Source organism: Hevea brasiliensis, chromosome 15 (genome assembly GCF_030052815.1).
Source record: "Hevea brasiliensis isolate MT/VB/25A 57/8 chromosome 15, ASM3005281v1, whole genome shotgun sequence".
Classification (NCBI taxonomy): Eukaryota; Viridiplantae; Streptophyta; class Magnoliopsida; order Malpighiales; family Euphorbiaceae; genus Hevea; species Hevea brasiliensis.
The window spans coordinates 65,529,099-65,555,965 of NC_079507.1; the positions used below are offsets into that span (position 1 = coordinate 65,529,099).

General features: G+C 32.8%; 2 protein-coding genes and 1 pseudogene across 2 annotated transcripts; 1 reads left to right on the plus strand and 2 right to left on the minus strand.

Annotated features, from left to right (window-relative positions):
* The first annotated feature begins 14,741 nt into the window (after window positions 1–14,741).
* Window positions 14,742–18,410, plus strand: LOC110643742 (receptor-like protein kinase THESEUS 1). The gene has a single exon (XM_058135914.1). The coding sequence runs from the start codon at window positions 15,503–15,505 to the stop codon at window positions 18,032–18,034; it is 2,532 nt and encodes an 843-aa protein (XP_057991897.1). The 5' UTR covers window positions 14,742–15,502; the 3' UTR covers window positions 18,035–18,410.
* Window positions 18,411–20,054: 1,644 nt separating this feature from the next.
* LOC110643765 (uncharacterized) lies at window positions 20,055–21,338 on the minus strand. The gene is made up of 2 exons (XM_021796243.2): window positions 21,113–21,338; window positions 20,055–20,983 (listed from the first exon to the last, which is right to left on the minus strand). The coding sequence occupies exons 1-2, from the start codon at window positions 21,336–21,338 to the stop codon at window positions 20,190–20,192; spliced, it is 1,020 nt and encodes a 339-aa protein (XP_021651935.2). The 3' UTR covers window positions 20,055–20,189.
* A 2,667-nt stretch (window positions 21,339–24,005) lies between these two features.
* Window positions 24,006–25,118, minus strand: LOC110643752 (uncharacterized; annotated as a pseudogene).
* Between the last annotated feature and the right edge of the window lie 1,749 nt (window positions 25,119–26,867).

Genomic DNA, 26,867 nt, shown 5'->3' on the forward strand with positions numbered 1-26,867 from the left:
TACACACACAACTTAAACATTAAGCAAAAGGCCAGTTATGAAAAGTTAGGTGCAGGCAGGAGTACGAGAAATGCTGCTCCACGAGATGCTTTTGCAAGAGATTATTAAGTACACCGGTCCATATGTACTACTACTTTTATAAAAAAAAAAAAAAAATTATATTTTTATGAGATATAAACCATTGGTTTTACGTGTACCTAAAGTACTTTATAATCTTCCCTTCTGCGTATCAAACAAACATTTTTGGAATGTGGACGTAGAGGAGCAGCGCCACCATATAACCGGTTATAAATGTTATCCGCTTGGGACTCCTAACAAAACCTTGTTTCGTTTCTAGGCCCTAAACAAGGACAGAGATTGCCAGAAAATTACTCTGGTTCTTGATAATATTGAAATCATTCTTTCAATATAATTAATAATTTTTTTAAGATAATCTCACATCTAATAAAAACAATTAAATGTAAATGATATATAAATATGAAAGGATAATTAACTAATTGGTTAGTTTTAATCTTTTAGCAATAGTTAGTACAAATCTAAATAAACTAAGATTTCATAGGATTCTAAACTCCTACCCTGTTATTCACCTCCACAGCTCCACCCCTTCAATTTACGATTCTAATACAGCATTAGATTTTAGTTCAATTTTCTAATACTGCTGCATTTCAGATTTAGACTTGCTTAGATGTCTAGTCCTAGGGAAACTCATTTTGATTTAAGGGGGAAAATTTCAAGTTTGAAATACCAGCCAAATAGCCAATCCCAGTTATCATTTGAGGAAGAGTATTAAGAAATAAAAACACCAAATATGAGTATATAAGAATGAAAGATTAACTAACTAGTTAATTAATTTTAATTTTTTTAATAATAATTGATTGAACCGGCGAAATTTAATATTTCATGAATTCCAACTCCAACTATTCCTTATTTAATAAAAGGTAAGTGTGTTTGTTAAAACATTCTGTCTAGAGCATTTTATCATGGAGGAGAATTCCATTGCCTTAAGTTTTGAAACACCCAAATCAAAGTTTGTTGTGAATTCGTCCAACGAGAGGCTAGCTCTTTCAACAACGTAACGTTATCTTTTATTGACCACTATGAAATTGATAATAATAATAGCAAGGCTGCTTTTTTTTTTTAATTTACAATAAAATAATGAAAAACTAAAAAAAAAAATTATACAATTGTGATCACAAGCAACACCGCACTTGTCATGAAAAAAGCCAAGGATGAATAATAATAATTCTTTGGCATTTTTCAATAGTTTTTCTTCAACGAAATCTTAAGAATATGGGGATAATATTCAAGAAATTGGATGATTTGGTCTCTGGAAGAACAATGGGAAAGTGAACTCAGATTTCTAATAATTTTTATATTTTTTTCCTTTTTGTTATTTTCTATAAATTTATAATAATTTTTATGTTAATATTTTTAACATCGTTATTTAATTTAATAAAATTTGCATTACATCCATTAGAAAAGGGTTAATATAAGTTGGAAAATAAAAATATAAAGATTTAATAGACAAAACATGATAATTTTATATTTAATGTCAACATGCTTTAAACAATTCATGTACGTCAAGCCTGTCATCCTATTACTTAAGTCCTTAATGTATTCGAAAATAATAGTTCAGGGGTTTAATAAAAATAGTAATTCATGGAGAGCTCAACAATAAAATATGAAAAATTTAGGGGCTTGAAAATGAATTATTTTTTTATTATATTTATACTTTTGGATTGTTATATTGCTTTTGTTCTTTGATGAAGAGCTGTTCAAATGGTAAACTTAATTATTTAATTTTTTTTCTTAGACAAATTAATTAAATTAAAACCACTTGAATATAAACATGGCAGATTGAGTATTATCTTAAAAAAAAACAATATATTTATACATGAAAGATATAATGATATGATATTTTAAACTGATATATCATCTATTTTTTTAAAACTAAATAAGGTGAATGATTTAAATACATATCTTATGATATAAGAAATTAAAAATTAAAGCAAATAATATGAGTTTGAAAAACAAAGAAAGAAAAAACATGGAGAGGATAAGAAGAAGAATGAGGACAAAATGCAGAAAAGATTGAGTCAGGGGAGGTGATTCATAGATATATAAACTTGGGCCTTGCGTGAAGCCCAACTTTTCCAAAGTTGGGCAATGCCATAAAAATGGAGTCCACAAAATGATAAGTGATGTGTCATGAAAGTGGGATATCAGTACTAATTACAATTCAAATATTAAACAATTATAAAATATTATAAATGTATTAAAAATTATTATATATCATTTTTATAATATATAATTATTTTTTAAATATAAATAATAAATTTTGTATATGTATATGTAAACTGATATATACCTAAAAATATTAAATAATTATTTATTAAATATCAATGGAGTTTAAATAAATAAAAGATAATTAGTAAAGAGTTTTTTTTTAGAAAAAAAATAATTAGTTAGAGAAAAAAACCGATGTCGTCACCCACGTGCTCTTTTCTCATGTCCCTTTCATCTCCGCTTAACTGTACTCCATTCTCTATCTTCTGTGGCTTTCGGCGCCCCGCTCCTCCCCCCCCCCCCCCCCGGCCGCTCCCACGCTTGTCTTTTATTGTAAAATGCATTGTTGCATTAATGTCCTTAAGGGCAAAAGATTACAACTTTGGCTATAAAAACGCTAAGGAATGGTAATGGCGTGGGTCGGAGATCGTTCCTTTTGTCTCTGTTCTACAGGAGTTTGGAATCAAAGCGAAGCATTCCTTGCCCGGGTGCAGAGCGGGATGAGTTTTTCATGAGAATTTTTTTAATTTTTTATTTTAATTTATTAATATATAATATAAATTTAATAAAATATAATTAAAATGTAAGTTTTATATATTATTTTAATAATAAATTTATATATTTTGTTAAAATTATAATATTTAAATATATAAAAATAAATTATTTTTTAATAAAAAATAATAATATATTATTATGTGGAGAGGAGAAGGTCATTTTACCACCACCTTATACAAATTGAGGTTGAGACAGAATTGAGAAAAATTGATAAGATTTGGAATGAAGTGAGTCGGGTTCGGAAATTTTTGCTATCCCTAAAAAATATCTGCAGATAAAAGCAAAAAGTCCAACATATCAATCAAATCCAACCAAAAACCCAACTCATAATATAAACTTTTTCCCAACCTAAAAAACCTTGAAATGTAGGGAAAGATACAACCTAGAAGCACACTACTGACCATTATAGTTGCCATCACTAGAGTTGTTGCACAGAGACTGGAGCCAATAAACATTCACCAACAATGCAAAGAGCAACCATAATTGCCCAGCAACACACAGAAACTCAACTAATCTGTCGACCTCTTAATCCATCAATAGATAACTAAGTTTAGCTCTTCATCCACAAGGGATGTTGCCGCAAAACTCTAGCACTCGTAGCCAAATGAGATAACCTTTCCAACTGTGGTATAAAAGCAAATCCTGGGGATGCTAAATAGCCGAAGCAAATAAAAAAACCTTTTGACGAGAAGACCCATTTTATCAAAACTAATGCAAGCCTTTGGATCTATCTAGAATAGGCAAAGCACACAAGACGTTAAATAAATGCCCCCTTACTGAAGAAACAACCCTATATGACAATCAAACCAAGTACAACATATGAAAATCCATTAAAAACTAAACAGTTAGAGTGAGGGCTAACCTACAAAATCAGGCTAAAGAAACACAAATTAAAAGCCTTCCTTTGCGTACAGGCAAGGTAAGCAAATAATTAGAAAGACAGACTCAGTAAGCTCGAAAGAGTCAAGAAAAATAAAACCTCTTAAGTTGAAAGAAAAAGAAAGCTCCACACATTTTTTTTTCACACCCACGCTAATTAAGTATATCTTCCCTAATAAAGTAATTATATAAATGTCAATAATGAATAATTTAATTGGTCTTTCCCATATTTAAGAGATCTCAATTCGAGCATTTCAATATACTTATTTGGAGATTATTTAAATAAAAAATAATTATTTAAATATTCTGCAGTTTGAATTATAAGTACAAATGTAAACTAATAATCATTTCTAATTCCTATTCTTTAAAATGCCAATTAGAATTGAAGTTAATGACAAAATAGATTCTAAATTTATTTTATAATAAAAAATTTTTAAAAAATACAAGCGCTTATATTAACCACATAGCTAACATTAACTTAGGATTTTCTTAAATATATCCATTTATTCAAATTCATTTTAATAAATTTTTTATTTGTTGCAGAGCATGTATTTGGGCCCTGCAATGGAAGTGGTTCTTTCTCTCTTTTAATTTTCTATCCAAATTAATTTTACTAATATGAATTGAGATTTAAATTTAAAATCCTCCATTTTTCCAAAGTATGAACATATAATTAAATTACCTATTATTATTAGTTTATTTAATATATTTCACTTATAATAATTATTTAACAAGCAGCAAATTGTTTTTTTACAAAATAAAATTAAAAAAAAAAAGGTATTGCGGAAGGAATTTTATTGATAAAATTCGAATGCTGAAATTTGGATTTAGATATTAATTTTTCAATATTATCATGCGGGCCTAATGGCAAATTGATTCATCATTGTCTACTTTTATGAGTGTTGTAAGACTATTGAATATTAATTAGGGTGATGCATTTGTCACAATCACTTCATCATATACTTTACGAATATTACAAAAACTATTGAATATTAATTAGGATGATGCTATTGCCACAATCATTTCATCATATATTATAAAAACTATTGAATATTAATCAAGGTGATGCTATTGCCACAGTTAAGATGACTGTGGCCAAAACTTAACTAATTTTGTTAATATTACATTCTTGAACTTAATTAATTTTGTTAGTGTAATTTTCTTTCATTTTCTCTCCATATTCTCTCTTTAGAGTCATCAATGGCGGCTGAAATTTTTTCAAAATCAAGCTAAAAACTGTCACCTTTACAGCTTTTCCTTCTCTGGTTAACAAAAATTTCGGTCCAAGGAAGGGAAAGAAAATAAATAAATAAAATCAGTCTGAAGATTGATCCGGAAAGCAATATCAGCACCATTGTCAAATGATGTGAACTGAACATTGGCTGGGTGTACAGTGAAATTAAGAAAGTTTAGAATTAAACAATTTGATGATGGATGGCAGCCGAAGGATTTTATCCAAATCGTGTCGCGGAGTTAAGAGCAGCGATGATGAGTGTCCTTTTTTTTTTGTGTTGACCATAACAGCGGTGATGGAGGTTGATTGGCATATTGCTGGCTGCCCACAATGGAATTGTATGCGAATATGCGAATATAATATTAACTCTGGCAACAGCTCCATGCTATTAATTACTCAAACCAATTAATAATGATGCCAGTTCTCTTTAATTTATTGGCTGAAAAAAAGTACTCATTAATTTATTAATTAATTGAGGCCGAATTGAAGATTATTTATTGTGGTGAAGAAAGATTTTAATATTTGTTTGTGGTTTGGTGTAAGTACATTCATAGTATAACTAAGTTTTATAATATGCTTGGCATTTGTTTTAAATTTGCCTTAAATTACTTAAACATTTCTTAAGTCTGATTATTATTACCTATATACATATAATATTGAAATCCTTTAAATTTATATATTTTAATTAATATTTTATATTAAATATACTTTACATTGACAATTTGTATTCAAAAAAATATAATAATTATATAAAATATTTAAATTATATTCATTTAAAATAAAATATAAAAATTTATGAATATTATTATGAGAAATATATTTAATTAATTATTTATATAAATATATTTAGACTACAAATATCTAATATATATAATTCGAGTTAAACATAAACATAATTATTATTATTCAAATACCTAAATTTGTTTAGTTTTATATATTTTAATTAATATTTTTATAAAATATATTTTTTATTAATAATTTTTTAAAAATTTTAATAATTAATTAAAATATTTAAAATATATTTACTTAATATATAACATATAAAATTATAAATATTATGATATATATATATATATAAACAAATTAATATCTAATACATAAAATTCAAACTTAACATAAATTTTTTTTTTAAATTATATACTACTCAAACTATCTTAATAGATTCGGATCAAATTAGATGCAGCAAAGCATCATGTCTGTTGCATTCTTAGAATTAGGTCTCAAAACTCAAAAGTAATTTTTGCAAATTGATCAAAGCAATAAAATAATTTATCAAAATTAATCAGAAAATACTAAAATAATAACATGATTAAAATAAAAAATTATAAATTAAATTGTACTCATTAAAAAATAAAAAAATAAAATTTAATCACCAATTGATAAAAAAAATATTTTAATTGATGCTAATGATATAATTAAAAAAAAAAATTAAACCCTAATGTAATTCTGGAAAATAGAGTTAGAACCTCACATCTTATATATATATATATATATATATATATATATATATATATATATATATATAACCACACAGAAAATTAGAATCCCGAATAAAAAATGGAAGAAAGTTGTAAACTTGGGCATAAATATTGGTAGCCCATGTGATAAGATTAGACACCCAAATGTTTCTCTTATAAGGGTTAATTTGCCTTCTATATTTATTAGGAGGTTCAATTTAGTTTATTTTTAATTTTTAATTTAATTTAATTAATAAATTTTGATTTATGATTAAATTAGTTTAATTAATTAATGTGTATTATTTTTTAATATTAAAATATTAATAAAAATATTATTTTTTTATTAAATATTATTAATTAAACTGAAAATTTAAAAAAATTTCTTTATATTTTCATATAATTAATTAAAATTAAAAATTATTACTATAATTAATTTTAATTATTTAAATAAAAATATGATCTTTGTATTTCATGCTTTTAATTTAAAATTAGAAAATTATAATTAAATAAATTTAAAAATATAAAAATATTTTTTTTTCCATATTATTAATTTTAATAATAATATTTTTAATTATAAAAATAATTATAATATTTTTTAGTTTTATATTTTTAGTTTATATATATATATATATATATATATTTTTTTTTTTTGTAAGGAATATTATACCTTTAAGATAAATATTTGAGGTCTAAACATTATAAAGATTACAATTATTATAAATTCAATTATTTATTTGAAATTTGTATAAGATCAATATATTCATAAATAATGTGTACATCTTAATTATTCCTAAATAAATTTTAAATCAACACTGCAACTATTGATGGATGAAAAAAAAAAAAAAAGCAGTAGGAAAGGAAGTAAAATTTTTTCTATTTTGGAAATTTTTAAAAAGAAAAGAGAAAGATCCGCTCATTGTAACTAACAATGTTGGTTCGTTGACAAAATATAGAGTAGGTGATGATGATCATGCCTGCAATTTACAACTGGACATCAAACGCGAGCCTAGCCTTTATTCACGGGCTCAACGTGATTTGCGGATGATTAGGGGTCCGTGCATCCAGCTTCACTTTTCTTCGTTCGTTTCAGTGTGAAATTTGATTATTTATTTTATTTTTATGAATTTCACTTTTTTAAAAAATTAATTATATAAATACCACACGAATTTTGAACAATTTCTTTTTTTTTTTAAACATTGTGTTCTTACTTTTTAATATTAAATTTGTCATTAGTTTATGAATTTTATTTTTAAAAATAAAAATGAAAGCAAACAAAATAAATAAAATCTAAGTTGAATCATATGATTCATATCATGTGAAACTCATCTATTTATTATATTGATTTTAATCACTAATAATTTAATTTGTCGTTATAACATTCCAGTATGATTTAAAAAATTTTAAAGTAATTTTTAATTGTATCTTAAATATTTTGATCATCTATAAGATATTTCAAATTAAAAATAATTCAGCAAATTAAAAATTTCAAATTTATTTTTTTAGGGAAAAAAAACAGTAATTAAATATCCCATCAAGATCGTGAGTCCTTGTCTAATTCTGCTCGTGCTATTGTATGATTTTCCTTTCAGATAAAGATTATTCTTGGCACAAATTATTGCAAAACTCTCTTTATTTATTTAGGACTTATTTATTTCATAACAAATAATTTACTTATTAAAAATATTTTATGTGAAAAATATTTTTTAAAAAATAATTATTTTTATTATTTGATATGACATTGAAAATCAATTAAAAAAATTAAATATATTATAAAAAACTAAGTAAAAAAAAAAAATTTAAAGACACTAATTGATCACTAGCGCCAGTTATCTAAAATACTAAGTGAGCCCACGATAAAAAAAAAAATATATGACCAATGATAACTAAGTATTGGGTAAAATGATATTTGGAGCTGAATTGAGGTAATCTATATTAGAAGGACTGGCAAGAATTTGCTGACATTGTCAACGCTAAACATGGCCATGCTAAGTTGGCGTGTTCCAACTCGAGAGGTACTTGGAAGGGGATGGAGTTGGCGTGGACCTAAGTTGGTGGCGTTCATCGCCTTTGCTACTGTGTGTCAGTGTCGCGATGGTCTCCTGAGGTGGTGGCGTTGTCAGCTTAAGGAAGGGGAAAGCTAATTGTTAAGCTAAAATGGTGAAAGAGAGCGAGAGAAGAAATAGGGAAGGGTATTTTGACCATTTCCTTGACAATTAATGGGAAATTAACGAAAGGACCTTCATTTTAATAGAATAAACATATAGAGACTAAACTATTAACTTTTAAAAATAAAAGGACATGAATATTAATTTTAACATAATTCAATATATATATATATATAAAGAATTGGAGAAATTCTTCTTCAGTTTTTCTTAAAGATTTTATTGATTAAAGTCTTAGTGTAGATACACATCGAATTTTCACAATATCAAGAAAAATTGAATTTTGCATCAAGTGCTCATGACAAGTGTTTATATGTTTCTTAAATGCAAATAAATTTTTCTTGGATTATTTTATAACCGTTCCATAACACATTTTGATCACTAACAAAGTGATCATACAACGTTTGCAAAATATAAAACTCATCAAGCATAATTATTAATTTAATATTATAGAAAGAATTTATTATTTTATGACATTATTCAAAATTTATTATTTTATAAAATTATTATTTTATTATTTATTATTATATATTAAAAATTTATACCTATTATTTTTTTTAATAAATAATTAATTATTGCGTAAATACTATTTTTTATTAAATTAAATAAAATAAAATTTTTTAACCCCACAAGATTAATTTTCTAACTCTGCCCCTTGTATATTATATCTAAAGATTAAAAAAAAGCATGCAAAAGTTGTTAGTGTTGCAATTAGCTTAATTTCCTCCACACAAATGGGGCCTTTGTCGTACAAACCGTGGCGTGAATTTTCAATGTAAAGTTTATTAAAAAAAAATGGAATAAATGTAAAGAAGGGAAAGTGATAGAGACGTTGTGCGTTGGTGGCCATGTGCATGGGTGCGGCGGTTCATAGAAAATGCAAAATTGCTAACGGACATTTTTCACGTCAAACACAACAGTCGTTAGGCATTAATTTGTCAGTTGCGCCACGCCTCGCGAACGCTCGATTAGCGCCGTTAAGGTTTTAAGCCGTCTTATATTCGGAATTCTTTTTACGCATGCCGGTGTGTGTATATATATATATAACGAAAGTGAATATATTTATCATAATTTTATAATGTTTAGTCTGTAAATTAATTAAACAGATAGACTCGAATATAAATAAGTCTTTTTTTTGTTAAAAAAAATATAAATAAGTTTTTTCATATTATGCTGATAATAATATAAAGTATGCAGTTTTTAAAAAAAAAATGAAAGTATGTATTTTATTATTGTTTTATTTTTAATTATATATATATATATATATTTATATTTATATTATCAGATTAGAAATACTCAATATTAATTATTAGCAAACTAAAAATATTGTAGAAACTTATAAATATATATAAGAAAAAGAGTCTCTGAATGGTAAGTTGACTTGATTCACAGTTCAAGAAAGCTTTCCCAATGGCAAATAGAGAGAGATTGCTCCTATATATCTTAGCAATTCATAACACATTTTCACAACACTTGATATTGTATGTGCACTCGATCTTTGGTTTATTAATTGATTCAATGGCATGACAAATAATTTTATATATTTTACTAAGCACTCCAATTATAAATAAAGTTAAATTAAATTAAGAATATACATGAAATTATATCCTAGTTTGGCATTTTGCTACTTAATTTATGTAAAGGGAATAGAAAAAATTTTCAAATATTTGCTTCAATTAAAAATCATAATTAGTAAAAGAAATTACACCACTAAGCATAAGAAAAAAAAATAATTATATAATGGTTGAGTGAAGAGTTTTCATGAAACAATACATGACAAAAATTGTAATAGTAGAATGAGAAACTTATTTTTTCTTTATTGGTTAATGAGTAAAGTTCTTTCAGAAATTAAGTTGTGACCTTTCCCTACTCATCCGAGCAGGGGACGATTCCTCTCTTGTTGAAGTGTGCGTCTTCCCTTCCCACCTTCGACTTGAGTTGTGCATTATTATCTTTTTATTTTGATTACAAATTGAGTACTATATAGTGAGGGTTTTTGAGTGATCTGATGTTGATGCTTTTGTGGCTTGACTTAAGAGGTTTCACCAATTGGCTGGCAATCCAAAGGATGATTGATACCTTTTAATTTGGTCACATGTCCTTGGTCTAAAGGAGATTGAGATGCCTAAACTCTACCATATTTTTCTCGATTATCCGATATCTAGATGGTGTCCTTACTCTTTTTCGACAGTTACTAGTTTCAATAACTCTGTTGTGTCTAGGGGCTGATGAAAATTTTCAGGAGCTCTACTTAGTTTCAGGCTGAATGTTTTAGCATTGCATGTCAAGCTCCCAGCTTGCATTTTTAGAGTGATTATCGTCTCCCTATGGCAGTAGGTGGAGATGGCGGTAGTGCGTTTTATTGCTTCTTTGTTCTGCTGGGTTAAGCTTCAAGTCAAACACCTATGTAGCTTTAGAGTTTCTTTTGCGAAGGCCTTGAGCCTTACATTTTAGGCTTGAGAGTTGGAGTTAAGCTAGGTTCTTTAGGGATAGCAAAAGTTTTCTAATTCGATTATTTTTTCGAAACCTATTTTTACCCATTCTAAATTTGTTTAGATTCACTAAATTAATTTTATCTGTCACGACCCAAGCTATGGGCCGGACCGGCACTAGGACCTGGGCCAGCCTAAAGCCCCCGAGGCCCGTAATAAGCCTAACTATTTACTAACCCAACTCTAAGGCCCATTTGGGCCCAACATCAAGAAATCAACCGGACAGAGTCCGGCCATAAAATGGACCTACCAACAGGGAGTTTTTGACTCACCCGACCTGTAAACACAGTAAATACTCAATTGGGGAGCTCAGCTCACCCTCTACATACTCATATCATCATAAAAACATATGGGAGTTCAGCTCCCTCATCCAGTCCATCAAACATACATATCATTATATGTTTACAGGTCCAACATGATAATAATATTACAGACCAAAATCAAATAAATACTTTTAACACATGCGGAAATTCTAGGAGTTAATAAAATTACACAAATATTGATAAACAACCTGCGAGGAAAGGAAGCAGGTTAACCTCAAAAATATCCTCCTGTGGCCTGGAAAAATATTGAACAGGAGTGACCGTTCGACTTAGAGAGTAAAATATCAATTTTAACCATAATCTCTATAACTATTTAAAACTAATGCACCCTGTAGAGTGAAATGCAACATCAACAATATTTTCACATCATAACATCAAAAAGGTAATTTGGAGCACTCACACACTCTGTAACATCAATCATAATATATGGGAGCTGATCCCCTATACAGCTCTCTTAAATCCAACCTGGTGCCAGTGAAGAACTCAGCTCGGACTTCCACTTAATAACCAAATCGGGGTCCCAGCGAAAAACTCAAGCCGTGTCTACCTCGAAGGACCGGGTCCCAGCGAAGATCTCAAACTGTGTCTATCCGTCCTATCCATAGTCCACACCACATCACACGCACGCCAACGCACGCACACTGCTCCAAATTACCACAACAACATCCATGGCACTTTTCACAGTTATGAATGCAACATAAATCATGCCTAGAATTTATCTACATAGATATATGCATATAAGTGATGCATGGGCATGTTTGAACATATAATAATATCGAAATTACAATTAAAATTAATATTTTACTCATAGACTTGACGACAATCACTGTGGCGGCTGGGCGGAGGAAGAAGGCTGTCCCGGCTCACCTGACAATTTTATTACAATCATTTAATAAATTTGACTCAATACAAACAAAGAAAAAGACCAATAGTCCTAAGTCGTGCCGAAAATCCGGCAGAGTCTCCCCTATACCTAGGACCTACCCAACCTGCAAAAGGGCTTAAAACACACTTCTATATTCACAATCCATATGTCCACAACTCAATCACATCACACAGCCCCTCCTAGGCCCACCAAATCAATCATCCATCACAACATGTAAAATTTCAATTTAGTCCTTATAATTTACCATTTTTGCAAAAACTGCCCAAATAAGCTCTAAAAATTCTAAAACTTTGCCCCGCGGTCCTTAGCAATATTACTAAGCTATTGCAAAAAGAATCATAATTTTCTAAGCTACCACGAATATTTTATGGATTTTTAATCCTATTTAAGCATTAGAAAATTACGAAAAAGTAAGGTTCGGGTTTACCTTTGCCAATTCCGACTTCGGAAACGCGCTCGGGACGTCTGACAATGGGGGGCTAGCCAAAACCTCGGTCCAATTCGGAGACTTTTCCGGTAACGGGTCTGTCTGGCCGGAATTTCGCAAACCTGGTCAACTGTCGAATTTTTGCGAATCGAGGATACTTACATGAAGCCCATAACACGGGGGTTAGTACATAAATTTTTCAAAATTTTCTAAGCTCATTAAATGCTCGGAAAAACACTGCGAAGTTCCGTGGGACCCATTGAAAAACGGTGTCGAAAAAATTTGAAATTTATGTCGCCGCGAAGCTCTCGACGAGTGGAGCGTGCTGGTACCCTCGGTTTTCTCGTGGGATTCACGGTTTTCGAGAAATCTAGCCCAAAAGTCGAAATGGGCTAAAAACTTCCCGAGCAAAAATTGGACAAACCGCTCGATGGATTTCGGCGTTCTTGGTGTCTATGGAAAGCTCTCGCCGAGTAGATGATTTTAGACACAAGACCTGGTCCAATTGGTGGCCGGATCGGCCGGATCTTGGCCGGGGAAGTCGAAACGTCGCGCGCGCGAGGGAGGGAGATCGCCCGCGTTTTCCTGCCGTTTGGGGCGGCGGCCGGCTGGCTGGGGAGGCTGGGTGGCGGTGCCGGTCGGCTGGGGTGGCAGGAGGAGGTGGCTGGTCGGCGGCAGGGGAGGGAGGAGAGAGAAAAGAGAGAGAAAAGGAAGAGGGAACGACGCGCGCGGGAGGAAGAAAAAGAGAAGGGAGCCGGTCTGATTCAACTGGTCCGATCCGGTCCGGTTCGATTCGGCCGGTTCGATTTGAAATACAAAATTTTGAATTTTTACTCTGCCTCGGGACCGAAAACGAGGTCCAAAAATTCCAAAAAAATTTCATAAAACTCAAAAAAATACGTAGACTCCAAATATATTTTTAGTTTTGCCACGTGGTCTTTAAATTAATTTTTAAAAATTATCAAAGTTTATATTTTCGGAAAATCGAATCCGATTTTTAAAATCCGAAAAATCTAAAAAAAATTTCTAAAATTTAAATAAAATTAAAATATCAAAAATACTCATAAATTTAAAATTTTTGAGGTGTTACATTATCAGACTTGCCTCGATTCAGATATTGTGTAAAATGCTCCGTAACTCATCGTATAATAATATTTTATTATTTTTTTATTAAAAAATAATTTATTTTCATGTATTTATTTTTTATTTATATATTATAAATTTTAACAAAAATATAAATATATTACTGAAATTTTGTTTAAAATTTTATATTTTTAATTTATATTTTATTTTAATAAATAATTTTATATTATAAAATAATAAATTAAAATAAAAAAATAAAAAGAAAGTCTTAGCAGGTTAACCTGCCCCATCCTTTCTTTTGATGGGAAACTTCCAACCTTGACTTTGGACTCTTATGGATTAGGAACAGTGAGAGCGAAATTTGCTCCTAACTTGCTCCGCTACTATTACTAAAATTTTATGAGAGAATTAAAAAATAATATTTTTTTAAAAATAAAAATTTAAACCAAAAGGAATTGAAAGAAGAAGACCATATATCGAAAAGCATTTATTAAAAGAAACGATTGCTCCAATTTACAAAATAATCTCTCTAATGGTTGAAGTTGGGTTTTCATCCATGTAGTTGATCTCTGATATGTGCATTTATATTTTCGATAAAAAGAAAAAAACGAATGACGCCGACAAACCACCGTCAACGTAGGACGCGGTACATTTGAATATTGCACCAACAAAGGGTCCAACACCGATCAAAAACCGTTACTTAACGCCGCCAAAGCTGTCTCTTAACAATCTCAAAGCCGCGTAAAAGAGGGTCCCAGAGATCGCTGGTCCCAGATCAGCAACCATTTCCCTTCCAAGCTTTATATTAATTTCACATCAATTAAACTAGAAAAATATATAAATAGAAAAATCTGCAAATGGATGTGAGCCTTAAAATAAATAAATAAATAATTAATTAAAAACTCACTTTCAAGGACATTCATTTTCATCGCATGTTCTGTTATAAAATTCCAATATTTGCATAAAGATCCTGAGTATCAAAATCAAACCCGTAATCAAACACATCCTTAAGAATTAACAGCCAGGTGTTTTTCTTTTTGGTTATTGGATTAGTGGTTAGTGATAGATTTGAGTGAAGCAAGAAGTTTCATGTCCTTTTTCTTGCTCCTGTGGGGTCCTTTGTTTTTGCACTGGTAAATGACAGCCTAATCACCAGCCTGGAAAGGGTTGTTATAGCCATAGTTCCCCCACTAAAAAGATATCTGCTTTGATGGGTTTTCATGGCTGCACTCATTCAATGTCAACTGGGTTTTGATCTTTGACTCCAACCCAATTTACTCTCTCTACCAAGTTCTATACATTTCTCTTTCTTTTGAGGTAAGGGTGTATTCTTCAGCAAATTTGTCTTTTTATTTTTATTTTTTGCATTTTCCAGATTTCAGTATCTTGTATACACTTTTATGTAGAGGTAGAATTGGTTGGAGTTTTGTTTGATAGATCTGGGATTTATGAAGATATGGGTTCCTGGGCGTGAGTGATTGGGGAACTGGGTTTCTAGAATTTGGGTTCTTGAGGTCTTAGTGAAACGCTTTGAAGTTTCATCAACTTTTTTCTGAGATTCTGGCAGAATGGCACATAGATACTGTTAGTTGTTTTCGGGGTTTAGCCGTTTAAGATCTAGACAGTGTCTATATAGTTTCTGGTTTGTAGACTTGGGAAGTTGTTATTTCGTTTGTCTGCAGGTAGTTCAGGGATTTGGGATACTGGAAACGCTGAAGATGAAGCTTTTGAGTTGGTTAACTATAGTTTCTGCTTTTGTTCTATTTGACCTTTTTGGTTACAGTAAATCATTTGCCACATTCTCTCCTCCTGATAATTACTTGATTGCTTGTGGTTCTTCCCAAAATGTTACCTTCCAAGGTAGAACTTTCGTTCCTGATTTGCAGCATTCTTCCCTCACATTAAAGAGTGTAACCTCTGTTGTTGCTGTCTCCAATTCTAGTTTCCCATCTCCCATCTATCAATCTGCTCGAATCTTCTCTAAAGTAGCTTCTTACAAATTCCAAATTCAGCAAGAGGGAAGGCATTGGATCCGCCTCTACTTTTACCCTGTTCCAAACTCGGGTCAAAACTTGACATCTGCATCAATTACTGCAGTCACAGATGATTTTGTGCTCTTGAACAATTTCACATTCAAGAACTACAAGGGTTCTTATCTGTTCAAGGAGTATGCAGTCAATGTGACATCTGATAGCTTGACCCTTTCCTTCATTCCTTCAAACAATTCGGTCACATTTGTTAATGCAATTGAAGTTGTTTCTATCCCTGATGGAATCTTCCCTGACCAGGCATTTTCTGTAAATCCACGTGCCCCTTTCAGTGGTCTTTCTGAACTTGCCTTTGAAACTGTTTACCGGTTAAACATGGGGGGTCCATTGATAACAGCACAAAATGATACTCTTGGAAGAACTTGGGAGAATGATGCCAAATACCTCCATGTGAACAGCTCTGCTGTGACTGTTACAGCTAACCCTGCACTCATCAATTATCCAGCTTCCGTCACACCTGAAACGGCACCAAATTGGGTTTATGCCACTGCTAAAGCCATGGGAAATGCAAATGTTGCCAATATGAACTTCAACATAACTTGGGTCTTTTCTGTCAATCGGAACTTCTCTTACTTCGTTCGGGTGCATTTCTGTGATATTGTTAGCAAAGCACTGAATAACCTTGTATTCAATCTATACATAAATGATAATAGTGCCCTTGATAGTTTTGACCTATCGTCCTTTACCAATGCTCTGAATGTACCCTATTACAGAGACTTTGTCTCCAATTCCTCTCTGGAATCCAATACTTTGACTGTCAGCGTTGGTCCAGATATGGAAGCAGACATCACTAATGCAACCATGAATGGTTTGGAGATTATAAAGATTAGCAATGAAGCTAAAAGCTTGGATGGGCTTTCTTCTGTTGAGAGCCTTCTTCCTGAATCACTCTCAAAGAAAAGTAAGATAGGAATCATAATTGGTTCAGTTGCTGGAGCTGTAGCTGCATTTGCTCTTAGTGTTTTCTGTTACTGTTGCTTGGTGGTCCGCAAGTCGAAGACCACTCACCAGGGCCATCCATGGCTGCCTTTGCCCTTGTATGGAAATTCTCAGACCATGACAAAGGTGTCCACAGCTTCTCAAAAGAGTGGAACAGCGAGCTTCATTTCATTGGCCTCCTCGAATCTTGGTAGATTCTTCTCATTCCAAGAAATTCTTGATGCAACCAACAAGTTTGATGAGAACCTGCTGCTTGGGGTTGGTGGCTTTGGCAGGGTCTACAAGGGAACACTTGAAGATGGGACCAAAGTGGCTGTGAAAAGAGGAAACCCTAGATCAGAACAAGGTCTTGCTGAATTCCGAACTGAGATTGAAATGTTATCCAAGCTCCGTCATCGCCACCTTGTCTCACTTATTGGCTATTGTGACGAAAGGTCAGAAATGATTCTTGTTTATGAATACATGGCTAATGGACCTCTCAGGAGCCATCTGTATGGAACAGATCTACCACCATTATCATGGAAGCAACGACTTGAAATATGTATTGGTGCTGCAAGGGGGCTTCATTATCTTCACACAGGTGCAGCTCAAAGCATTATCCATCGTGATGTCAAGACAACAAATATTCTCTTGGATGAGAATTTTGTAGCCAAAGTTGCTGATTTTGGCCTCTCAAAAACTGGCCCAGCTCTTGATCAGACCCATGTGAGTACTGCTGTTAAGGGTAGCTTTGGTTACCTTGATCCTGAATACTTCCGAAGGCAACAGCTCACAGAGAAATCCGATGTATATTCATTTGGGGTGGTTCTAATGGAAGTTCTCTGTACTAGACCCGCTTTAAATCCAGTTCTTCCAAGGGAGCAAGTTAATATAGCAGAGTGGGCAATGACCTGGCAGAAGAAGGGTATGTTGGACCACATCATGGACCCCAATCTGGTGGGAAAGGTGAATCCAGCTTCTCTCAAAAAGTTTGGGGAGACAGCTGAGAAGTGCCTTGCTGAGCATGGAGTTGATAGGCCATCGATGGGGGATGTCTTATGGAATCTTGAATATGCTCTGCAGCTTGAGGAAACCTCATCTGCACTGATGGAACCTGAAGATAATAGCACAAACCATATTCCAGGCATTCCGTTGACACCACTCGAACCATTTGATAACAGTGTAAGCATAATTGACGGGGGGCACTCTGGAACAGATGATGATGCTGAAGATGCTGCAACAAGCGCTGTATTTTCCCAGCTAGTAAATCCTCGTGGAAGGTGAAAAGTAAAAACTCCCACCATTTGTGGTCAATAGAAATTCTAGTGACCGTTTGGCCATCCGGTCCTGGTGTAGAGAGTTCTCAGAAAATGCCAAGGGAATAAACTAAGGTCATGTCGTATTTACATTATTCTGTTATTTTACCTCAATTTTTCATCCATAGTATATTTAGTTTGTAATATAGTTCAATGATGGAAACTAATTAATCCATCAGCAGTTGCGTGAAAGGCACCATAAGATTCGCTCATTGTCTTTGTTTTACATTCATCTGGGTTTCTGCTACCCATTCCATTTTTTACACAGTTACCAATATTCAATGTATTGGGTTTATATCTTCTGTTTACTGAATGAGAATAGAAATAAGTTATTTTCAGTGACCTGATTGATTTTCTATGTTGATGATGTAGTCTGTTCTATTCCTAGTATGCTTTTTGCCCAATGAGTGAGCTACAAAACAGGAAGTAAGCTTCTCCCTTGCCCTCCTTCCCTCGATCTTACGTACTAACTAGACTTGATCCTGCAATTGTTCAGATGGTAGATGGTAACTCTATGAAGTGAACTAGCTATCACCTGCTTATATTCCTGATGTGTTGCAGTGCTAATCAAGCGTCCAATTTGTAACATATCATTGCAAGCTAGCCGGCCTAGCAAATGCTGCAATATTACTCTCTTTTTTTCTTTTTTTCTTTTTCTTTTTTTTTTTTCAAATTTTTCCTCATCCTTACGATCCCATGGTTCACATAAAATGAAAGCAACCTTCAGAGGAGTGGAAAATTTTGGTTCAATCTCATGAATACCCCCTGACCCTGGCTGCTCAGTTGATGATTGTTTTACTTCAACGACCATTGCCTCTCTCATGTACATGGGCAATAGATTCATGGTGCCATCGCCTATTGCCATAAATCTTAAGCTTATCTTTAGATGTGCTTTATTATAAAGCTAAGTATCACATCACGTGGGCTTCTCACTAATTACCAAACTAGATCCTCAGAACGGTCATCTGAGATTACGGCCGGTAATGTGTCGTCAGGTGTCTTATTTTCACGCCACACAATTACACTCAAATCAATTTAAATATAATATAATTATTAATCTAATCATAAATTCTCAGTATTAATATAATTTATTTATTAAATTGAACACTAGATTATATAATTTATTTCATAAGTAAATTTAAATAAATGGTATTAAATAACATATTAACTCATTTAATATAAAAATATTGATTTAAATTATACATGTTTTTATAAGCATTTGTTTCTCCCTCCTATTTCCAAGCTAGTAATGTAGGACTTTTGTCCCATTCCCGCATCCCATTTATTTTATTATTATGATATAATAATTTATAGATTATAATTTTTAATTTCAAACTTTATTTTGTACATATATCATTACGAAGATTTTATTTAATATTACAATGTAAAATTAAAATTTCATAAAAAAATTATTTTCAAAAATTAATAATATTTAAAAGAAATTTAGAATTACTATATGTTTTATTTTCATGATCTCGAACAATTTTATTTTATATAAATTTAGTTATAATAAAATTAACTACAATGTTTGAGTCCATTTTTTTTCTTTTAATTTACCATGTGGTTGTATAAGAATGTTTGAGTTTACTTTACAAAATAGATGTTTAATCAATTGAATTGGAGTCCATATTAATAATCTAAACTAGATTTTACTCTCTAAAAGATAGAAAAACTTATGGAATTGAACTGGTGTAAAGCGATAAAACTCATTGATTAATGTTAATGGTTTGGTTAAAAACAAAAACCTTAATGATTCAGATTTCGAGCAGTAATCATCCCTAATCATTCTTTTCATTACAAATAACTTAGGATTCCATCTGAGTTGCAGACCAGAAAATTATATTATTGCAATGGGTCCTCTATTCCACACAAGAAGAAAAAGGGAAATAGTTAAAAGCCAACTTTCTACGCAATTGCTGAACTTTTTTTTTTTTTTTTTTGAGCAGCAATTGCTGAACTTAGAAGATACAAAAAAATGGCAAAAGAGACGTGGGTGCAAAATTTAAGCAATCTAGTCATTTATTTGTCGAAGCACATAAGCCAGGTCACAACCTACCAGCCAAACTTCAATTATTCTCTGAAAAGGGAAATCTTCCAATGTTCTTTGAGCATATATATAGCTCTTATTTGCTGCAAAATATTCCATATCCACCGCTGGAACCACTAGTGCAATCTAGCGTGCCAAAATCCTTCACCAGTATCTCCTCTTTTTGGTCCAAAAATCCGGCAGAAGAGAACATACACGAGGCACAATCAGCAGAAAGCAGAGAAGTTGTCCTGTACTTGTCTTCACCTCCCACAACTGGCATTGCTACTCCTGGCTTTGCAGGGTTCTTGAAATCAGGCTGGTAAGTCCTTCCAAGAACTCCTTCAACCTTCGAGGATAAGCCATAAAACTTGAATTGAACCTCTAAGTGAACAAAACAGTCATCAGAAGGTATCTGGTAATTGTGAATTCTATCATCTTCTTTAGTTACGGGCACAACATTGACTGATATCTCTGCAAACTCTGGGAGAGTGACTAGGACACTGTTCTTGCTTGAAGTTCTGTCCACTCTAATGTTGCTTTCTGGGGACTGCCATGAAGATAAATGGTCTTCTGGTATCACTAGCTCTTTGCCGTTGTGGGTGAATCTTAGATGATCAATTTCATCATCCCATTTTTCTGCTTTGGTGGCCTCAAGAGAGAAAGTGTGTGAATCAAAGAGGATTCCAAGGGCTTGAATCCAAGTATAGTCCCTGGTTCTGCCTGCTGGTCGGAGCCCAATGAAGTGGGCATTGATTTGCAGGTTGAGATCAGATAATAAGCTGAAATGCTCATTACTCTTGCCATGGAAGTAAAAGACAATGCCATCTCCACCAATGAAGCGAGGGTCCAAGCACGCTGCTCCAGGCGCATTACAATTAGGTTTTCGATCTATAAATCACCAAACAGAAACTTGTAAGCAATAGAGTTACTATACACATCAAATGAAGAAGTTCATTTACGCAAAGTTATAGAGAAATAGTAGTTCATTTACGTTAAGTTAAAGAGAAATAGTCTTACTTCTGCATTCAGGCTTGCATATTGGTGAAGCACAGTTAATATAGCAAGCTTTTACATTTGGCTTGGTTGGATATAGCTGTGGACATTCAGCTGGACAACTTAGCTTCTGGCTATAACAAGGGCCTCTGAGGCAAGTTACAGTAGCTGCATATATTTCCGATGCACCAGAAACAAAAAGCAGAGTAATGATGAACAACCTGTTGCTGCTGCTGCTAGAGACCACCATAGCTTTTCTTTTCCAGTAACCTAACTATACATGCACTTGCTTATCAAACTCCTGTTCTGTTTATAGAAAGTCCTTCCGCAAGTGGGATTTCTTAATACTTCTACTTTCTCTCCCAGCAGAAAGGAATCGAAGTTTCTGAATTCTGATCCATTACATTATGTGATTATTAATTTTGGTCAATGCTTTGGAGCCTGTTATGTGATTATAAATTGGAAATAAGTACTGTATTTGCAATTGCCATTCATCTACAGGGAAGACATCGAAGCATTTTCAGCTGTACATGGCGAATAAAGGGCCGGATATCATGCTTAGACCATGTGGCCGGACATCATATACCCACCATCAATATTTATGCATGGGTACTTAATTACCTGCTTGCTGCTTCTATTCTGACAGTTTTGCTTGATGTTCCCTTCTTATATGTTCCCACATGAGTCATTAAATTTTCCTTTATTTCTTCCCATCCATTGCATTTTTCAAGTTGTCACTTGCAATTTCAAAACTCTGAAGAATTATTATTATATTTGGGTTTGCAAAGAGGTGGAAGAGGATTCAAAACATCAAATATCAAGTTCAGCTTATCAACTTTAAAAATTTTAGTTCAAAGTGTTAGAATTATGACTTAAAATCATAGTAGGATTTGGAGAGGCCTTTTCTTAGTTTGAGTGGGAGAAATATTATTCAATAGGATAGATGAGAGGCTTTTGCCCATTGCAGTGAAAAGAGACTTCGGCCTAAGGTGGAGAAAATACATGAGGAATGTATTCTTGTCCATTGGTGAGATGGCTCTTGCCCATATAGTTGAAAATACCATTTGTAGTGTAGTATTGTAATAGTAAATATATTAGGTTATGTCTAAAGGAGATTAAGAGAGACTAACTAATATATTTACTATGAGCAGTTTGATGTAGTGTGGGATCTTTTGGGTGTAATTAGACTTATGGGTAATATAGTTTAAGCTTGTAATTGATGATTTATTATTTATTGATAGTGAAAGATAACATGCCATGGATGTAACCCTATATTGAGAGGATGAACCACATAAATATTGGTATTTTGTATGTTTGCTTTATTTCTTTACGGTTTACATGCTTCCGCGGTGCACAACACACAATATATGTTTTGTTTGATAAAATTGAGATAAATTTTGACAGCTGTCCCTAAATTTATCTAGTTGTAACATATAGTCCATCAACTTAAAAATGTAACATAAAACCCCATCAACTTTCAAGTTTTGCACAGTAAAATCCCTCTAACCTCCAATTATCTGTTTTTCAGTTAGACGCTGATCTGGACAGTTCCAGTATTGAGCTTAATCAATATTTTTCTTTTCTCTCTCAAGCCACGTGTAAATTAGATCCTTATTCTCTCTATAGATTGAATAATTTTTCATGCGTAAAGAGAATAATTTTACACTTTACATAAGAGAGGAGAGAGAAATGTTGACTAAGCACCATGCGGGAGTTATTCACATTAGTTTCTAATTGAAAAATCAATAATTGTAAGTTTGAGAGATTTTACTGTGCAAAATTTAAAAGTTTAGAGGATTTTATGTTATATTTTAAAATTAAAGAACTGTAATATTACAACTATATAAGTTCAGGGACAATTGTTGAAATTTATCTGATAAAATTGATTTAAACTTTTAATTATCGAATATAATTAACACAATTACTTTACAACATAAATCATCTCCATATACATAATATATAGCATATATCATATAAATATGCATAAAATTTAAGAAGCTTTCTGAGCTATTATCAGAAATTAAGACTACAATTTAAAAATTTACAAAATTCTTAATATTGTGTATTAATAAATATGTTACTACCTAGAATTTTGACTACCGACTATTTTTTTAATTATAAAAAATTAGAAATAAGTTCCGTTAGATCTATATACATAGAACCTCTAAATTTCATATAAAATCAATAAATCATATTATTAAATTTTATTCACCAAATTAAGTGAAACATCTCATCATCAATTAAATTAGAGAGAGAGAGAGAGTATATATACTGAAATTGATATTCTTTTATTGATTTCCAAACAAATTTGACACCAAATTGAAATATATGACTCCAAATTTAGTGAAGGATGCAATGCATGATGTTGTTGAAGGTGATGGTGGCCTCGTTGCTGTTTATCTCTTCAACTTTGGCCTTGGTGAGTCCATTTTCCTTGTTGAGCATACCTTATGCTGACATGAATATTTGATTATGTAATTTCATGAAATGAAATAAATCACTCAGATGTCAAAACAATGACCTACCAGAAGGAAAAGATTTCAGAACTTGATGACTTGACCAGTCACTGCATTGAATTGCACTGGAAATAATAGAACGAGGCCGCCTGGATCTTGGTTTTTCTTACCACAGTACAATTTCCCAGCTAACTGCAACTAGAGAAGGGGAGACCCTAATTGATGTCGTTGTGACATATGAGTTTGAAATGGAAGATGATACCTTACTATCAATGACATCACCATCTATTAATTATTTGGTGAATGCTGCTTCTTAGATGTTTTCCATTGCTTCTGGTTTGAAGAAATCTCATGCAACTGGATTCTAAGAGGTTATTATCTCATAGTGTAGGAAATTCCCTTTATGTATATTAAAAAAAGAACAGTAAAAACAATAATTTTATAGCAATTTTGGTTATGAATTCTGTTCAATATAATTTTCCAATGCATAAAATACAGACACAGCATCTTTTACATTTTTAACCGGAATAAGTGAACAACACTTATTAATTAAACCACATATATTGGCAGCCACTCTTACTTATTTAACTAGAAGCTAACTGAAGCTAGCTTCTATCATTTTGTACTTGGTAAGCCACGATTAATTTCTTTTGGCATTTACTTCCTGCAAACAATTCCATATCCTGCAGACGCCCCGCGGGTGCAGTCTAGGGTGCCAAAATCTATAACCGGTGAGGTCTTTTGGTCTGAGCCACCTTGAGAGATGATGCAAGATTGGCAATCTGCAGAGAGAAGGGATGGGGTTCTATACTTATCTTCACCCCCCAAAACTGGCATTGCCACACCAGGCTTTGCTGGGTTCTCAAAATCGGGCCTGTAAGTCCTGCCCAGTACTCCATCGACCTTAGGGGACAGGTTAAAGAACCTAAATTGCACCTACAAATGGACAAAGCAGTCATTAGCCGGGACTTGGTAGTTATGGACTCTGTCATCTTCTTTAGTCACTGGCACCACATTGACCAAAATCTCTGCAGTATCCTTCAAGGTGGCTATGACACTGTTCTTACTTGATACTCTCTCTACTTTAACATCTTTCTCTTGGGAGTACCAGATGGAGAGGGAGCCTTCTGGAATAACTAAATCTTGCCCATTATAGGTGAATTTTAGATGGTCAACTTCACTAACCCAAGTTGCTGCCTTTGCAGCCTCAAGCGAGAAGGTGTAAGAGTTGAAAAGGAAGCCCAGGGCTTGAATCCAAGTGAAGTCCCGGGTTCTGCCTACTGGCCTGTGGCCAATGAAGCGTCCATTAATATGGAGATTGGAATCTGATACTAAGCTGAAATGCTCATTGCTTTTGCCGTGGAAATAGAAAACAACACCATCACCACCAATGAAACGGGGGTCATAGCATGCCGATCCTGGGGTGTTACAATCTGCTTTGCGACCTGAAAATATCAAACAATTCACTATATTAGTTCAGACTGTTCAGTGTGATGATCCCAAATAACCAGAAATGAAAGAAGAGTTATCTCACGTTTGCACTCGGGTTTGCAATGTGGAGAATTACAGGGCATTCGTCCGGGCACTTCACATACTTCCCATAACATTTGGTGTAACACCCTTATCCATACTGAAAGTCGTTCTTCCCTTGCTTTACAAGACCATGGAGTCTAGCTAGTCAAAGCATCTAAAACCATTAAGTTAAACAGATAAATTCAATAATAAAATTTTTAGAACAAGCTGAATAAAGTAGATAATAAATTTCAACATGCAAATTCTAAAAGCTCCATATCAATCTCAAATTAAATTCTTCCTAATCTCTAATTGTTTCTCACATATGTAAAACTATTGATAATTAGCTCTTGACATCGAAGGATATGCCGAGCTATCAAAATAGATATCAAAATCATATCCATACCGTGTTAACCTCACAGTGGCGGCTCCACCTCTCTACGAGCAGCCCTTTCCTATCACTGCAATAATTAAACTACTAGCATCCCTCTAGCGGGAGCAAATATGCTAAATATAATTCAATATCTTATAGTGATACTAAGGCATATCATAGTTATCAAAACCATAGACCATCAAACTCATAATCTCCAATAACATAATTATGCAAAGTAAAAATACATTGCTACCCAAAATAGCTAAATAATCAATCAATCATCATGCTAATCTGTAACACCCCAAAATTTTGAATTTTATTATTTTATGAGCATTTTTGGTATTTTAATTTTATTTAAATTTTAGAAATTTTTTTGAGATTTTTCGGATTTTAAAAATCGGGTTCGATTTTCCGAAAATATAAACTTTGATGATTTTTAAAAATTAATTTAAAAACCACGTGGCAAAATTAAAAATATATTTGGAGTCTACGAATTTTGAGTTTTCGAGAAATTTTTGAATTTTTGGAATTTTTGACCTCATTTTTAGGTCCAGGTGAGTAAATTCAAAATTTGTGTATTTCGAATCGAACCGGACCGGATGGACGGCTCCCTCCCTTTTTCTTCTTCGCGCGCGTCTCTTCCCCTGCTCTCTTTCTCACGTTTTCTCTCTCCTCCTGCTTGACCATGCCCATACCTCTTAGCCACCCAGCTCACCGTGTGTCCCACCTCCTTCCTTCCCATTCTGCCGAAGCCGGAAAATGCGCGCGAACTCTTCCTCGCGTCGCGACATTTCGACTTCGGCCAAAATCCGGCCGATGGCCACCAATCGGTCGGGTCTTGTGTCTAAAATCATTTACTCGTCGAGAGCTTTCCATAGAACTAGACGCGAGAAATCCATCGAGCGGTTTGTCCAATTTTGCACAGGAAATTTTAGCCCATTTTGACTTTCGGGCTAGATTTCGCAAACCATGAATCCACGAGAAACCGAGAGTACGAGCGCTCCACTCGTCGAGAGCTTGGCGACATAAATTTCGAATTTTCCACACCGTTTTCGATGGGTTCCACAGAACTTCGCATGTTTTTAGAGCATTAAATGAGCTTAGAAAATTCTGAAAATTTATGTACTAACCCCGTGTTGTGGGCTTCGTAGGTATCCTCAATTTGCGGAAATTCGGCTTGACTAGGTTTGCAAATTTGGGCGATGACAGTTCTTTGGAAAAGTCTCCGGTTGGACCGAGGTTTTGGCTACCCCATTGTCAAACATCCCGAGCGTTCGAAGTCGAGAATCGGCAAAGGTAAACCTTGCTTTTTCCTAATTTTCTAGTGCTTAAATAGGATTAAAAATTCATAAAATATTCGTGGTAGCTCGAGAAAATTATGATTCTTTTGCAATAGCCTAGTAATATTGCTAAAGTTTGACAAAGTTTTAGAATTTTA

What these genes read in the sequence shown, in the direction of transcription:
- LOC110643742 (XM_058135914.1), top strand. Translation starts at nt 15,503, where the DNA reads ATGAAGCTTTTGAGTTGGTTAACTATAGTTTCTGCTTTTGTTCTATTT.
- LOC110643765 (XM_021796243.2), bottom strand. Translation starts at nt 21,338, where the DNA reads ATGGTGGTCTCTAGCAGCAGCAGCAACAGGTTGTTCATCATTACTCTG. An exon ending in ATGCAAGCCTGAATGCAGAA is followed by an intron (nt 20,984 to 21,112) that starts GTAAGACTATTT and finishes GGTGATTTATAG; the next exon opens with ATCGAAAACCTAATTGTAAT.